The sequence below is a fragment of the Fundulus heteroclitus genome, unplaced genomic scaffold, assembly GCF_011125445.2.
Source record: "Fundulus heteroclitus isolate FHET01 unplaced genomic scaffold, MU-UCD_Fhet_4.1 scaffold_86, whole genome shotgun sequence".
In the NCBI taxonomy this organism is placed as follows: Eukaryota; Metazoa; Chordata; class Actinopteri; order Cyprinodontiformes; family Fundulidae; genus Fundulus; species Fundulus heteroclitus.
Window position 1 is genome coordinate 568,025 of NW_023397318.1, and position 16,481 is coordinate 584,505.

The 16,481-nt window shown below is 42.0% G+C and overlaps 2 protein-coding genes and 1 long non-coding RNA gene across 4 annotated transcripts; 1 reads left to right on the top strand and 2 right to left on the bottom strand.

The window, feature by feature from the left end:
- Positions 1 to 1,819: 1,819 nt before the first annotated feature.
- On the bottom strand, positions 1,820 to 11,743 carry LOC118562321 (Golgi-associated PDZ and coiled-coil motif-containing protein-like). Of its 2 annotated transcripts, XM_036134612.1 has the most exons (4): positions 11,334 to 11,743; positions 6,329 to 6,493; positions 4,245 to 4,268; positions 1,821 to 2,030 (listed from the first exon to the last, which is right to left on the bottom strand). In XM_036134612.1, exons 1-4 carry the CDS (start codon positions 11,592 to 11,594, stop codon positions 1,851 to 1,853), a joined length of 630 nt encoding a protein of 209 aa, XP_035990505.1. In that variant the 5' UTR covers positions 11,595 to 11,743; the 3' UTR covers positions 1,821 to 1,850. The 2 variants fall into 2 exon arrangements, with proteins under 2 accessions (XP_035990506.1, XP_035990505.1); XM_036134613.1 differs by lacking the exon at positions 4,245 to 4,268 and having other exon boundaries at positions 1,820 to 2,030.
- Positions 11,744 to 13,333: 1,590 nt separating this feature from the next.
- Positions 13,334 to 16,239, bottom strand: LOC118562322 (LINE-1 reverse transcriptase homolog). The gene is made up of 2 exons (XM_036134614.1): positions 14,344 to 16,239; positions 13,334 to 13,734 (listed from the first exon to the last, which is right to left on the bottom strand). The coding sequence occupies exons 1-2, from the start codon at positions 16,111 to 16,113 to the stop codon at positions 13,492 to 13,494; spliced, it is 2,013 nt and encodes a 670-aa protein (XP_035990507.1). The 5' UTR covers positions 16,114 to 16,239; the 3' UTR covers positions 13,334 to 13,491.
- LOC118562323 lies at positions 13,763 to 14,289 on the top strand. The gene is made up of 3 exons (XR_004930561.1): positions 13,763 to 13,891; positions 13,966 to 14,147; positions 14,222 to 14,289. It is a non-coding gene; the product is annotated as an uncharacterized LOC118562323 (long non-coding RNA).
- Positions 16,240 to 16,481: the final 242 nt, after the last annotated feature.

The window sequence follows — 16,481 nt, forward strand, 5'->3', positions numbered from 1 at the left end:
CATCTCTATCTAGCATTACAAATGCCTGCCGAACTCTTAGTTTATAAGTGCATTCTTGCACAAATGCCCTTTGCACAATCAATTCTGCACATACAAATGGTTTACATTTCAAATGTTTACTTTAACACTGCTGCACCTTATACTGTAATTAAATTTACTGTAATTTACGAGCTGTAGCAACAAAATTTCGTTCTGTACGCACTCTGTGCAAAAAAATGACAAAGAAAAGTTGTCTAAGTCTAAGTTTAAGTCACTATTACCATCTAATGTAGAACAGATTACTGGATCAATGTGTGCTTCTGTGCTATTTGTCTGTCTTGTTGTGTCTCTGCTCTGTCTTCTGTAAACCCCAGTCGGTCGAGGCAGATGACGTTTATACTGAGCCCGGTTCTGCTGGAGGTTTTTCCTTTCCATTAATGGGGAGTTTTTTTTTTCGTTTCCGCTGTCGCTTCATGCTTGCTCAGTATGAGGGATTGCTACAAAGCCATGGACAATGCAGACAACTCTCCCTGTAGCTCTACGCTTCTCCAGGAGTGAATGCTGCTTGTCGGGACTTTGATGCAATCAACTGGTTCCCTTATATAGGACATTTTTGACCAATCTGTATAATCTGACCTAATCTGTATAATACGATTGAATTTGACTTTGTAAATGCCGTGAGATGACATGTTTCATGAATTGGCGCTATATAAATAAAATTTAATTGAATTGAACTTGAATGGCAACTGCACAAAGGAAACATGAACTGCTTTCAGCACCACCCTCTGGTGGTCATCTGGGATTAATAAAACGGCAGTTACATACATAACCTTCATCTTAAGGAGTAAAGTTTTTACAGAGCTGAAGTGCACATCACTGAATGGTAGTGTTCTAACCTGGCCAGCCAGATTGGTAATGTGTAGCACTCTATGTTCTGCACATTATCAATTGGGGACTGCTCCCATGGAATCAGTTTGAGGAAAGGAGCAGAACTCTCCAAGCTGATTAGATGGAGCGACACCTAGTGCCCACCTTCCAAAGGTTGGTTTTAGCCATTCACGGTATCAAATAAACCAGAAGCTGCACCACCATGTGAAACCACAACAGGGTAAGTTCTTTACAGCACTTCGTGCTTTTCTTCTTTCAAAAAAGAAATTGTGGATTCTGACTAAACAGATGAGAGAGCAGCAGCTACGCGTGTGTCCTTGTGCATGTCTATGTTGCTTTGGCTGTGGGCTCAACTCCTTGTGCTTTTGTCTCACCAGTATGTCCCGCCTTAAACCTCAATACTGCAATGTGATTGGACCAGACTGTTTTTTGGTCCAGACACAAATGGTGGAAGCTGGAGGGTTAAAGATGGATTCTTGTGTGTTTGTGAAGGCACAAATACTGCAAGGTTTGTAGTCCCCCAACCCCGCCTACCTCTAGCAAAATCTGATCTCCTTTATTGTGCAACATGAATCTTTTTTAAAAAGCCTTCTGAAGGTTGACCCAACAAATAGGTAAAAGAAAACGAGCCCCTTATATATCTAGTAAATACACCAGTGGACCAGAGTGACCCAGGGTGCATTGGGTGCGAAGAAATGTATTAGTAGACACCATTACTGTTTGGTACTGAGAACTGACATGTTTTGACCATGTCGACATTCAAGTAAAGGGTTAGGGACACCATGTTTTGCTGGCAAAACATTCATAAAAAAAGCTACCAGGCTTAAACTTTGTAAGTAAATAGCAATAACAAATACTGATGTCAAATTCTAGCCATCAGTCAGGGAACTATGTGTCTGTCCAACCAACATTACCTCTTCATAGATACCAGTTATTACCTGGTACTGGTCTTAATTTAGTTCAAGAATGTGAGCAGAATTTTCTTACCTGCCAGCCAGTTCCTTGTCCAAATATTTAGCAGCTAGCCTGGCTCCATACACCTCAGCCTGCAGAACGGCAATGTGTCTACGAAGGGCCTCATTTTCTTTCTTAAAAAGTCGGACTTCTGCTTCCAGTCTTGCCTCACTTAATTTCTCTTTCTTACCAGCCTGGAGTTCCTGTTCCTAGAAAGGACACAAACTATTTAAGTGGCATAAAGACAACAGGAACTGTAAAAAAGTTTCTTATTTTTAATACTAGTTTTAGTTTCATGGCAAGAAACAGAATATTAACCAAAATACAGAGAAGAAAAAGACAATAATGACATCATTATTGCAGTAATTATATATATATATATATATATATATATATATATATATATATATATATATATATATATATATATATATATATATATATATATAGATATAGATATAGAGAGAGAGAGAGAGAGAGAGCGAGAGAGAGAGAGAGAGAGAGAGAGAGAGAGAGATAGAAATAAAACAAGTAAACATATTGCTTGATAAAAGCTGATCCATAAAAGAGCCCTGAGACATTCACATATGCAATCCAGCAAATGAAACCAGAAAATCAGACCAGCAGATAAGACCAGAGCATCAGAAGCATGACAAAATACTATATGCCTGCTTTATTTAACAATCTGATTGATGAAGGGGACAAATGAGTTTTTAAATCTGTTAAGTCTGCAAGCAGGGATTCTAAACCGTTTGTCAGACAGTAACAGCTTGTATTTGGAGTTGAGGATGAGTTGAGGTATATAGTGTTTCGGAAACTCTGTGTTGGGACAAAAAAAATAGTTTTTATCTTCTAAATGGGTAGTTGCCTTTTTTAAAGATGGAATTAAAGAAATCGTTATAAAATCTGTGTTTGGAAGACGGTGGTAGTAGCCAAGAGCCCTCTTCCTTGATTCATAAAACAATAACTGATAACACATTGATAACTTTTGGCTATGATATACCAAATAATTATTTTTGCTTTTTGACAATATATTATGGAAAACCTGCTCAGTTATATAACTTGTTTCACTATATTACTTGTTTTTGAGTTCACATAAACTAAGAGCAACGTATATGCTCGTTCTCTGAGTTTGGCCTGTATTATGTTTCTCACATAAAAACTGAGAACCACATGTGTTATTGTGTTAACTTGTGGTGGGAACTATGACAATGTGTTGTGGGAAAGACTGATTCAATCTCTGTATTCCTTATTTTGCTCATATTTGTATTCTGAGTTTGCAATGTTATTTTGCTTCCCACACTGCTGAGATGCTGGGAACGGTTTTTGTTTTGGAAACGGGACGAAAAGATCAAGCTGGGAGAGAGAACTGGCCACTCTAGCTTCCATCTGGCACTTTGTTTATTAGTATAAAAATTAGGGAACCGCCCTCAGACGATGAAGTCTGCCGTGGGTTTGTGGACGCCCGGCCGCTTGATGTCGCTCTAATCCGGACTGACCCAGCTTCCCAGTCCTATGCCAAGGGTAAGAGCTGATTCTGAGAATCTGTTGACATCACGCCTGTTTGAAAGCTTGTCGGCTTTAATGCTTGCTACTTTGCTATATTCTGTGGTGAATAATGAAGGACATAGTTATTCTAGCAAAAATAGTGTTTGAGAAGTGCTTGCTGTTTGTTTGCTATATTCTGTGGGAATAATGAAGGACATAGTTATTCTAGCAAAAATAGTGTTTGAGAAGTGCTTGCTGTTTGTTTGCTATATTCTGTGGGGAATAATGAAGGACATAGTTATTCTAGCAGAAATAGTGTTTGAGAAGTACTTGCTGTTTGTTTGCTGTATCCTGTGAGGAATAATAAAGGGCATAATTATTCTAGCAGAAACAGTGTTTGTGTTTTTATCTGTGTGTTTGCCGATCTCTCCCGATACCTTACTTTTTCATAAAACAGGCTATTTCCTGATAATCAAATGGTGCCCCAGCTTGGTAGCCTGGCCAGCCAGACTCAGGTTCGCTTTTGCTTTGCTATGCAGCAAACTGATTCCATAGAGCCCTCTCTCCTGATACTGACCAATCACATGCGTGGGCAGGCTTTATATGTTGGAGTGACGTGCAGCGCCAGAGAATCCCTCAGCCAAGACAAACAAGATGGCCACCATAGTCTCCGCTTGACCGCGACTTCGCCATGTTGAATCATATTGACAAATGTTGACAGCGGAAGTCTGATTGTTCCTTTTTTACGTTATGTCAGTAGTTTCTTTGATCGGTTTACTTTGCGCAACAAGACCAGAACACCAAACATCACTGCAGAGCTTTCTGCCCCTTGCAGCAAGGAACCTATCAAAGGCCACCTGAAACTGACCTAGAAAAAATTTATTCCTAACAAAAGAGCTGATCTTTGACCAAAGCATGCGCCAAAAAAAACTTACCATCCCTTCCAAGGTTGTTGCAAGCTTTAAGGCAAATGAAGGAGAAAAAGAAAAGAAGAAGGTTGAGGTTAGAGAACAGTCGGCAATGGAAGAGATAGCACACACAAACGGTGGTAGCAGTGGTAGTAACGCTGGTGGAGGTGGAGATATAGTAGCATAGACAGAGAAGGGGAAACACTGTCAGCAGGTACACCATGCCAGGAGCAGAAAGCTTGCCTTATAAACTAGTCTGCATACAAACTTTGGATTCAAAATAAAATGAGCAAAAAGGCTCAAATTCAACTAGTAATGCAAATCATTTTGGATTTGCAATAATGTATGTACTACTACTATGTAGTCCATGTCATAGATATCAAGTTAACCAAAATCTGTAATAACTGCAATTAGAAATCAGTTTCCAAACACAATGTACTTAAACTTACACTTTACCAAACTATTTAATAGAAGGTTTAAAAGCACCAGTCTTAAATAAATACAACGTGATACAGAAATTTGTATTAGTTTGCCCTTCAGAAATATAAAGTTATTTATACTTATATAAGAAAATTATTGAGAGATTAAAAAGTTTCATGTCGAATTTCTTTGTAAAGACTAGGTTAGGCAGCTGTTAATCCCCGTCCTCATATTGTCCACCCCTTCATTTTATATATCTATATATATATATATACTATATATATATATATATATATATATATATATATATATATATACTATACACACACACTCACGGCCACTTTATTAGGTACAACCTGTCCAACTGCTTGTTAACACTTAATTTCAAAGCAGCCAATCACATGGCGGCAACTCAGTGCATTTAGGCATGTAGACATGGTCAAGAGAATCTCCTGCAGTTCAAACCGAGCATCAGTATGGGGAAGAAAGGTGATTTGAGTGACTTTGAACGTGGCATGATTGTTGGTGCCAGAAGGGCTGGTCTGAGTATTCAGAAACTGCTAATCTACTGGGATTTTCACGCACAACCATCTCTAGGGTTTACAGAGAATGGTCCGAAAAAGAAAAAACATCCAGTGAGCGGCAGTTCTGTGGGCGGAAATGCCTTGTTGATGCCAGAGGTCAGAGGAGAATGGCCAGACTGGTTCGAGCTGATAGAAGGGCAACAGTGACTCAAATAACCACCCGTTACAACCCAAGATGGGCAGAAGAGCATCTCTGAACGCACAGTACGTCGAACTTTGAGGCAGATGGGCTACAGCAGCAGAAGACCACATCGGGTGCCACTCCTTTCAGCTAAGAACAGGAAACTGAGGCTACAATTTGCACAAGCTCATCGAAATTGGACAATAGAAGATTGGAAAAACGTTGCCTGGTCTGATGAGTCTCAATTTCTGCTGCGACAGTCGGATGGTAGGGTCAGAATTTGGCGTCTACAACATGAAAGCATGGATCCATCCTGCCTTGTATCAACGGTTCAGGCTGGTGGTGGTGGTGTCATGGTGTGGGGAATATTTTCTTGGCACTCTTTGGGCCCCTTGGTACCAATTGAGCATCGTTGCAACGCCACAGCCTACCTGAGTATTGTTGCTGACCATGTCCATCCCTTTATGACCACAATGTACCCAACTTCTGATGGCTACTTTCAGCAGGATAATGCGCCATGTCATAAAGCTGGAATCATCTCAGACTGGTTTCTTGAACATGACGATGAGTTCGCTGTACTCAAATGGCCTCCACAGTCACCAGATCTCAATCCAATAGAGCATCTTTGGGATGTGGGGGAACGGGAGATTCGCATCATGGATGTGCAGCCGACAAATCTGCGGCAACTGTGTGGATGCCATCATGTCAATATGGACCAAACTCCCTGAGGAATGCTTCCAGCACCTTGTTGAATCTATGCCACGAAGAATTGAGGCAGTTCTGAAGGCAAAAGGGGGTCCAACCCGTTACTAGCATGGGGTACCTAATAAAGTGGCCGGTGAGTATATATATATATATATATATATATATATATATATATATATATATATATATATATATATATATATAAATAAACACATGATCCTGGGCTAAGGCTTCTTTAGTGTTTAGTGATAGTCGCCCCGATGCTGGCCAGTCCCACCTACCAGCCTGTCTTTGATGCTGTCAGAGTCTTCTGCCTGACCCTGCTTGGCGCTAAGCTGCAACTGCAGAGCATGAAGCTGCAGCAGCAGGTCATGGACCTCCTTTTCCACCACCGTCCGCTCAGATTTAGCTTCAGTCAACTCAGAGCGCAGGTCAACGAGCTGGGCCTGGATCAGACAAAAGTAGACGTGTAAAGAGAGGAAGGGTGGAGCAAAGGCACAAAAGGAACATCAGTCAGATTAAAACAACCGTGGTGGCCTTGGGGAAAGATGGAGAACCCACTAAAACATCACCCAGGTGATACAAGACCAGCTGGGAGCTAAAAGGCACTGAACTAGTTATCGTCGCTGGGGCGGTGGCCTGCAGCTCTGAGGAAACATCAAATGATTTTTATGCAGAGAATCTTTTTTCTTTTTAGGAATTACACTAGACGAAATGCAACATCTGTAGGCTTCCAAAGCAAATGTCTGTTACAGGGACACATACTGCCCTACTGAGCAGTAAGTCTAATCGTCACCAAACATGATAATAAACAAACTGTGTTACACATCTCAGTAAAATCATTATTCTAACATGTTGCGTCTCATTCCAAAGGGCAGCAATGACCGTCAAGATCAGTATAATCTGCTTGATCTCTTAAAAAGGATGCAAAGGAGAAGCCAAACAAGACCTGAAAGTTTGAAATCCAACAAACTCTGGGAGCCGGTTGAGAAAGCCGTCCGCTGTCTGATGAGAACACATCGAGGTTTCCCAGCATCTCTGTCTACTTGGTGGGGATTGCCGTATCCATGTGTTTTTTCCCTGCTATTCACTATATGCACGCGCAAAAGCAACAACAAAAAACCACGTGTTAACATTAAATAAACATGCAAGCATATCGAGTGTTTTTTTTTTTTTTTTTTTTTTTGGAATGTTGGCGAGGCGGTTGCGTGAGTTTTGCGAGGCGGCCGCCTCGCCAAGATAGCGCTGCGGGAAACCCTGGAGTGGCTCATGTTGCCCTGACCTATCTTTGGGGATGTGCTTCTATGGGCTTAGGCTACTGGAGGACATCAGGATCTATTTTTCTCACTCTATCGAGTTCTACTGTTCTTCAATTATGCATTGCTTGTCATCATTTCTGCTTATAACTTTTTGTTCTCTCTCTTTTTTTTTCTTCATAGTAGATACATCTGGTCTGGTGTTCTGATATCTGAGAAATCATCAAGAGAAGACAGCTCATCCGCTATTATGATCTAGTATAGAACAGATTACTGGATCAATGTTTCCTTCTGTGCTTTTTGTCTGTCTTGTTGTGTCTCTGCTCTGTCTTCTGTAACCTCCAGTCGGTCGAGGCAGATGACCGTTCATACTGAGCCTGGTTCTGCAGGACGTTTTCCTTCCCGCTAATGGGTGGTTTTTCTTTCCACTGTCGCTTCATGCTTGCTCAGTATGAGGGATTGCTGCAAAGCCATGTACAATGCAGACGACTCTCCCTGTAGCTCTACGTTTCTCCAGGAGTGAATGCTGCTTGTCGGGACTTTGATGTAATCAACTGGGTTCCCTTATATAGGAAATTTTTGACCAATCTGTATAATATGATTGATTTTGACTTTGTAAAGTGCCTCGAGATGACATGTTTCATGAATTGGTGCTATATAAATAAAATTTAATTGAATTAAGATTCCGGATTTCTGGCTACATGATCCACAATCATGGTTCTTCCACGTCGAAGCACAGTTTGCTCTTCGTGGAATCTCATCAGACGACACAAAGTACCACTAAAGCCGGGCATACACTGTACGAGTTTTTCCCCTTTTCGGGCCGATTCTTCAGTCGTGCAAGCATTTTTTGAATCGGGCCGAATTTCAGCTTGATCGTGGATGGGGGGGGGAGGAGGGGGGACTGCGGGCCAGGCGACCTGCCGTGCCGCGCGGCCGCCGGTGCCTCTCGTCCCTCCTCTCTCTCCCCTCCGTTCCCCCGACGCCCGGTGCCTCCTGCGGGCCTCGCCACAGCTGGGCTCGAACCCCTGCTCTGGGTCCCTGTCACCTACCGTCGCTCGCCTGCCTCTGCCACCACAGCGAGCGGTCCCAGAGGGGACACGACGCACAGTGTGAGCAGTCCGGTCTCGTCCGAGCGTCGCGCCGCACAGATCGTGAGCGGTGAACTTTTTAAACCCCGCGGTTCCGTCGCACAGTTTGAGATGTATATAAGTACCACGACTGAAAAACTCGTACAGTGTACGCCCGGCTTAAGGGGTTTCAGCGCTGGATCAGCCATCCACCGGGCGCGCAATGACCCTGCTTTGCAACCCTCTGGCGGACGGAAATTACAGCGCCCTCAAACACCTGCTTCTCCGCCGTTACTCCCTCTCCGACGCAGAACGCGCCGAGAAGTTGCTTTCTCTTTTGGGGTTAGGGGATGGCTTGGCTTTGGAGCTGATGGAAAGCATGCTGTCCTTGCTGGGTGACGACGATGGATTTTTTTTTCATCCACCTGTTCCTGCAACAACTCCCGGCCCCAGTGCAGATCGCTCTGGCTAACTCGTCCCTGCTGCGGGAGAAGGATTACAGCTAGCTGAAGAAGCTGATTGCATCCTCCTGGCTTCCAAGACCTTCACGGTCTAATTGCTAGCCAAGGAAACTACAGCAGCTTCTTCTGAGCCTTTGCCGGCTTCAGTGGTTGATCAGCCGTCGGTGATGGCAGCGATCGCCACCAGGAAACAGCAGAAGCCTCGGACGGCCAGTGGCGGCCTTGTGGGAATTTCCGTTGTCTAAATAACGTGACAGAGAATGACCGTTATCCAATCCCCCACATCCAGGATTTCTCTGTCCATCTCGCTGGGACATCCATTTTTTCTAAAGTGGATTTGGTGAAGGGTTATCACCAGGTTCCCGTGAGAGCTGAGGACATTCCTAAAACAGCAGTGATCACTCCGTTTGGCCTGTTTGAGTTTTTACGCATGCCATTCGGCCTTAAAGGTGCAGCTCAAACATTTCAGCGGTTGATAGATTCCGTTCTGCATGGGTTGTCCATCGTTTTTATGTATTTTGACAACATCCTTGTGGCCAGCAGCTTGGCCGACCAGCACATGTCCCACCTACGTCAGGTTTTTTCATCGTTTGGCGGCACATGGCCTGATTGTCAACCCAGCAAAATGGCAATTTGGGTGGCCAATTTTCCCCACCCCCAGATGGTTTAAAGCCCTGCAGGAGTTCTTGGGGATGGTTAATTTTTACAACCGCTTTATCCCCAAAGCGGCACAACTTCTGCAGCCGCTTTACGGTGCACTGAAACAGAAAAGTGGGGAAGTGGTTCCCCTGTCATCCATAACGTCAGCAGCAGTGACCCGGGCTTTCCTGTCCAACTGGGTTGGACGTTTTGGCCCTCCCTCTGACAGGGGCCCACAGTTCGTTTCAGAGCTTTGGTCCGTCATGGCCGATGGTCTGGGGGTCAAGATCCACCGCACCACTGCGTACAATCCGCAGGCTAATGGGTTGTGTGAGCGGTTCCACGGGTCATTGAAAGCTGCGCTCCGCGCTTCTTTGACTGATGGTAACTGGGTTGACCGCCTTCCATGGGTCATGCTTGGTTTGCGTTCAGCCGTTAAAGAGGACCTTGGCACTTCCACAGCTGAACTGGTTTTCGGTCAGCCCCTGCATGTCCCTGGGGCATTTTTACCTGATTCCCCTGCGCCACAGTTCAGTCCACTTGGGCAACGTTTTTTCCCTCAGGGAGACTCCTTTCATGTTCCCACCCCTGTTCACCATTGTTTGCCCCAGTCCTTTGTTCCTGAGAACTTAGAGACCTCTAAATTAGTTTTTGTTCGACACGATGCACACAGAACACCCCTACGACCTTTGTATGATGGCCCTTTCAGAGTCCTTGAACCAGGGCCTAAACATTTTCTTTTGGATTTGGGAGGGCGTAAGGAAACTATCTGTGTTGACAGGCTCAAACCCGCTCATGTCTTGGGGGACGATCAGGTGGTAACGGCACAAGCTCCTCGCAGAGGAAGACCCCCCCTCCACTATTTTAATGGACCGCTGTTCTCCCTCCAGAGATCCTCATTTATTGGAGCTCAACCCCCCCCACAGCCCCTGTGTCGTCCTCAGGCACAGATGTCCCAGGATCATCCTACAGGGTCCAAGTTCAGCTGTTTTGGGCGTTTGTTGAAACGCAAGGATCTGGATTAGTTTGTTTTTTTTACCCTACTGAGTGTTGGGGGGGGGCAAATATGTTTGTTTGGTGGTACATATAGGTTTTCTGTATAGTTGCTCTCAGTTGGAGTAAAGAACTGTTTAAACCTGCTTCCTTTGTGTCGTCATTTTCACTCCTCCACGACAGGACCGTCCGTCCGTCCGTCCGTCGTCTTCCGCTTATCCGGGGTCGGGTCGCGGGGGACAGGACATTTAACTTAATTGTTAAATCCTCTACATAACACAAATAATCCCTGCCATCCCAGCAGAGAGGAACGATGATAGGCTCGGTAAACCCTCTCGTCCAGTCATATTATAGACTTTACAGATACCAGCAGGTCTCTTCTACAATATGTCCATCTTTGTCTGAAAGCAACCCAACTTAAAGGATGGTGGAATTCAGCTAACAAAATGAAGTGCATGAGTAGATGAACTAGCATCCTTTGAGCAGAACATTAGCAACAGAAAAAAGTCAAACAAGAGGTGAGAAAACATTTCTCCTCATTAGTAAAGCTGAAACAAAGCACAGAGGAATGGAGCCACAACAGTGACAAAATGATCTGAGACTGGTTGCGTGGAAAATAAAGTCACCATTGGCTCTGTTAGTCAGCTCAATTAATATTCTCTCATCCTGGAACCAAGTGGTAACAGGGTTGTTCAGTCATTCTGGTTTCAGAGCTCCTGGCTCCGGGAGGAGGCGGAACTCAGGCCTGCCGTCAGATGCTGACCACCATGGCCCAACCATGGTCCCGGCCCGGGAACAACCCAGCTAGCTCAGTCCTCCTGGCCAGCTCTAAATATGGACTCACCGATGGAAAACATGCCCACTAACCTCCAGTTTGTGGTTGAGCTGGAACACCGTCTGTGTTTTGTGGCAGAGCTGAGCAAAACAAGAGCTCAGACTGGTCATTTTCTGCCTTCCTTCGTAGGTGATATCCACCTGGTCGGGATCTATTTCTCCGAGCAATAGATCCACGTCAACAAACGCCTTGTCGAACTCCTTCTCCAGCACCTCCAGCCAACGAAACATGGACATCCCGGGACCCAGGCCGGAGCTGTGGCCCGACGGGGAGCAGCCAGCTGAGGCGGACATGGTTGGAGCCTGTCGGTGAAGTTAGCCCGCAGCTAACTTTGATCAGCAGCCTGTGGAAACCCCCTCTCTGGTGGGCGGTGAGAAAAGGGCTGATTCAAAGAACCCTTTAAACGACGATATTTAAAAGAAACGAAATAGGTTGTTTTTATTGGGAAGATACCGCGTAACCAGGAAGTTGCACAGGATGACGTTCTATCTGAAGCAACTTCTTCTTCTTCTTCTTTTTGTTTAAAGGCAGATTGCAACCTTAAGTTTTAGGTGCATACCGCCACCTACTGTACCGGAGTATGTATCAATAAAGTAATATCATAATTACTTAATATTTCTATATCTACATATCTATACACACACACACACACACATATACATACATATATACATATACATATAGGATATATTATTTTAAGCTCCATCAATATCTTTCTATATGAATACTTAAAACATACAGAGGGAACATAAACGTTCACTACTTTCTGCCACATACAATATGGCGGTGACGTCGACGTGTAAACCTGCGTCCAATGAGGCGTCTATGTATATAATGTCTATGTTACCGCCACCAACTGAAATGGAGTGTGAATATGTGTGTGTGCGTATATATATATATATATATATATATATATATATATATATATATATATATATATATATATATATATATATATATATATATATATGAGAGAGAGAGAGAGACACAGAAAGAGAGAGAAAAATATTTGTATGTGTTATGAATATAAAAATCAATTGGTTAAATCTAAACATTGTGTTCTTCATTATTTCAGAAAACCGTATGTGTGGAGGAGTGAAAATGACGACACAAAAGCAGGTTTAAACAGTCCTTTACTCTACTCCAACTGAGCAACTGTACAGAAAACCATATATATATACACCAACGAACAAACATATTTCCCATCACTACCACCTCTCCACTGGCCGTTTCTGCGTTCTTGAGCGTTCTCGTGTGCTCGTGGCACGTCATCAGCCTCAGCCCGAGCACTGTTCCAATCCCGAGAACGCCAAATCGAGAACGCGCCGAATTCCCCGGATGTTGTTCTCGCCCGCCCTCTTTATCGAGCATGCATCAGAGCAGACTTGTGCGTTCTTCAGACTGACCGCTTGCCCAGAATGCACCGCGGCTGCAGCTTGATTCGAGACAGCGCAAACAGAGCTCACAGCGGTAAGTTAAAAATTCCCTTTTCTGCTGCTGTTGTTGTTCAAAAGTACGTTTTAAGATCGTTTGAGGTGAGAACATTATACTTTTAAGCTTCCCTATGTGGCCTGTTTATAGAGTTAGTGCGTAATTAAAAAAAAGTAGTGTGCATAATACCGCTGGTTATGATTTATTTGTTTTGTGTTTATCTGACTGACGTGTGTTGCTTTATTAACTCAATACTTGCTGGAACAAATTGTAAATGTCTCCCTAGGACGGCAGCAGCATATAAAATAAATAAATAAATACATTCTATAAATGTTTTTCCTATCTAAGTGAGTTTCTTCTGAGTCAGGACACGAATAATTGAGAGGAGAAAGAAGGAAAGAAAATAATAGTAATAATAGTATATGAAAAAACAGACATTTATTTTATACAAATGTTTTATCTTTGGAACAGAATGAAGGTGTAATATATTCAACAAATTATTAACAGTTACTAACATGGTTTAAAACAAAGAAATAACTCATTAAGATCTTATACAAACAGACAATGCCTATAAACTTACAAGCATTTTTTTTATTTTTTATTTTTTTTATTACAGAAATTAGAAAGTTACAGTTCACGTTTGCATGAAGGGAAAACAAAAACAGTCAAAATAAAATAAAATACATAAAAGACACATTTCAACAACAACAATTAAAGTAAATAGCCAGAGTAACAAAAAATAAATATTAGTCAAATGAATTATAAAGTTAAAGTAGATAAATGTTGTAAACATTTTGATGCTGATTTACCCTTTAATCCAGAGATGCAGATTATATAATTTTTTAAGTCAATTTTAAAAACACTGAAAAGAGGTTTGTTCTTCATAAATTTTGATTTATGGATGAAGAATTTACCAAGCAAAATAAATAGATTGACTATATATTGTATAGAGGGGTTTGAGTCAGAGAAATAAAAGAAAATGTCAAAACTGGATAAAAGAATGTTTTGTCATACTGCTGGTCTGGGTGCAGGCCTGGTCTCTCTCTCTCTCCGCTGCAGGGTGTGACTGGCAGGTGTGTTGCATCTCGGCCAATTAAGGCTCGTACTTAAGGAGCTGAGACCAGGAGGAGGGCGTCAGTTCTTTCTCGCTTCCAGAGTGGTACTTGACCAACTTCAGCTAAATTCCGAGTTTTTTCCGAGCCGATCCTAATTCTGTGTTTTGGTCTCTTATAGAAACTCAAAGAATCCGAGAAACCTTCAAGCCTGGACCCTCCTCGAACCCTGCAGTTCTCCTACCGAAAACCCACCTTGACCCTCCTCCTGGTGCTCACCTCACAGCATCGCAGAGAGAACCACTGGAATACACCCGGACCCAGGACACCCCCCTCCCAGACTTCTGCCAAGCCACTGCCTCTGTGAGTTCAGCCTTCTCAACCTTTTCACCAGATTCAGACCTGTCGTTCAACATCACTCTCATCCTTCCCAGCAGAACCCAGAACGAGCCAACCAGACGCACACCCCGTCCTTTGTTTAATAAAAACCATTTTCTGACTCAAACTGACTGTCTCTGTGGTTGCTCTGATCCAGAGTCGTTCTGCTCAATTATGACATGTTTGAGCCAAAGTGACCATTAATAAAGCATTGCATATCATTCCACAGAGAAGAGCTATGTGAACAACTATAGAATAAATGGTCTAATGTTTCTATGTCCAAAGAGCAGAAGGAGCATTTTACATCTACAGTGGGGATAAATTTTGAAATAAGCTCATTACAGGGGTAATAATGGTGAAGGATTTTAAATGTTATTTCTTTTACTTTGTTTGTAATTAAAAATTTATGTGGGTTACTCCACGCTCTATTCCAGTTAATGTTTTCATACAGGGGGGACCATTTGTACCTGGAGGCAGGGATAGAGTTTGCACATATAAGGTTTTTAATTACTTTGTTGTTGACTCTTCTGTCTAGAAAAGATAAACCATTTATCAAAATATTGCTGGAGACAAAAACAGTCATTTGATCCAAATCTTTCTCGTCTCTAAGTAGGGTGATGATCCCATGGGGTATGGCTCTGGTTACAACGTCAAATTCTTTTCTTGGAGGATGGAAGTGAAATTTATGAGTGAATTCGTCATATGTTAAAATTTGTTTTGAGTTATTTAACAGTTGGGCTACCAGAACAATATCATGTTTAAACCAGTTTTCTATAAAGAGAGTCTTGTTTCTATGTATGATGTGCATATTGTTCCAGATAAAACATTTATGAGGGGAGAAATTGTGTTTGTATAAAAGCGACCAGCAAGTTAGAGCCTGTTTATGGAAGTTTGACAGTTTGATTGGCAGTCTGTTGATGGAGTACGGGCACTGAAGTAAGAATGTGATTTTGCCGAGTTTTTCAAAGATGAAGTTTGGAACAATGTTCCACAGACTGTTTGGATTTTTCAGGAATCTTTTAAACCAGTTAATTTTTAATATCTCATTAAAAAGAGAGAAGTTTATTACCGATAAACCCCCTTCCTCAATTTTATTAGTCAAGATGTTTTTTCTGATTTTATGGGGCTTCTTCCTCCATATAAAGTTATAAATTAGCTTGTCTAGATTAGCACAGTGAACTTTAGGTATTTCTATAGATGTAAATAAATATGCTGCTCTTGAGAGACCTTCTGCTTTAGAAAGCAGAACCCTGCCAAATGTAGATAAATCTCTTGTAAGCCAAGAATAAATTTTTTTATTAATAGAGTTGTACAGTAAAGAAAGATTACTCTCTGTTATTAAATTGTGATTATGACTAATTTTAATTCCAAGATAGGTTACTAAGTTCTTTATATTTATCCCGCAAATTTGACCCGAGTGCTTATTTTTAAGAGAAAACAGCTCCCATTTTGATAGATTTAGATTCAAACCTGAGCTCTTTGAGAATTTGTTCACAACCTTTAGTGCATCTTCTATTTGGGATTCATTTTTTAGAAACAATGTTGTGTCGTCAGCCAGCTGTGATATCTTTATTTCTCTTTCATTTAGTGTAATTCCTTTGAATGGACTCTTGTGAATTAGGTTACATAGAATTTGAGCTACAATTAAAAATAGAATAGGCGATGTGGGGCAGCCTTGGCGGATACCTTTCTTTATGTAAAATCTAGGAGAGGTTCCATTCGCCAATTTAATACAGCTGTTTCCTCCCATGTACAGAGTTTTCACAGCATTAATAAAAGTCTGACCAAAATTAAAGAAGTTTAAGGAGTCAATAATAAATTTGTGGCTTACCGTGTCAAACGCTTTTTGAAAGTCTAAGAATAATATAAGGTGTTCATCTTTTAGAAAGTCTTTGTATTCTATTAGATCCAGCACTAAGCGAATATTATTGGCTATGTGACGCTCTTTCATGAAACCAGATTGGCAATCGTCAATTAAAGTGTGTAATTTAGATTTGAGACGTTTTGCTAAGATAGATGCTAGTATCTTATAGTCATTATTTAGTAAAGTAATGGGTCGCCAGTTTTCAATTAATAGAGGTCTTTGTGAGGTTTTGGAATAAGTGTTATGACGCCCTGCCTCAGAGAGGGAGGAAGCTCCCCTCTGTCCAGAGATTCTTTAAAGACGGCCAGAAGAAATTTACCTAATGACTCAGAGAAGCATTTATACATCTCGGAAGTCAGACCATCACAGCCTGGGGATTTATTGTCCTTTAATTGAGTTATTGCCCAATTAATCTCTTCAAGAGTTATGTCCTGACAACAGATATGATTATATTC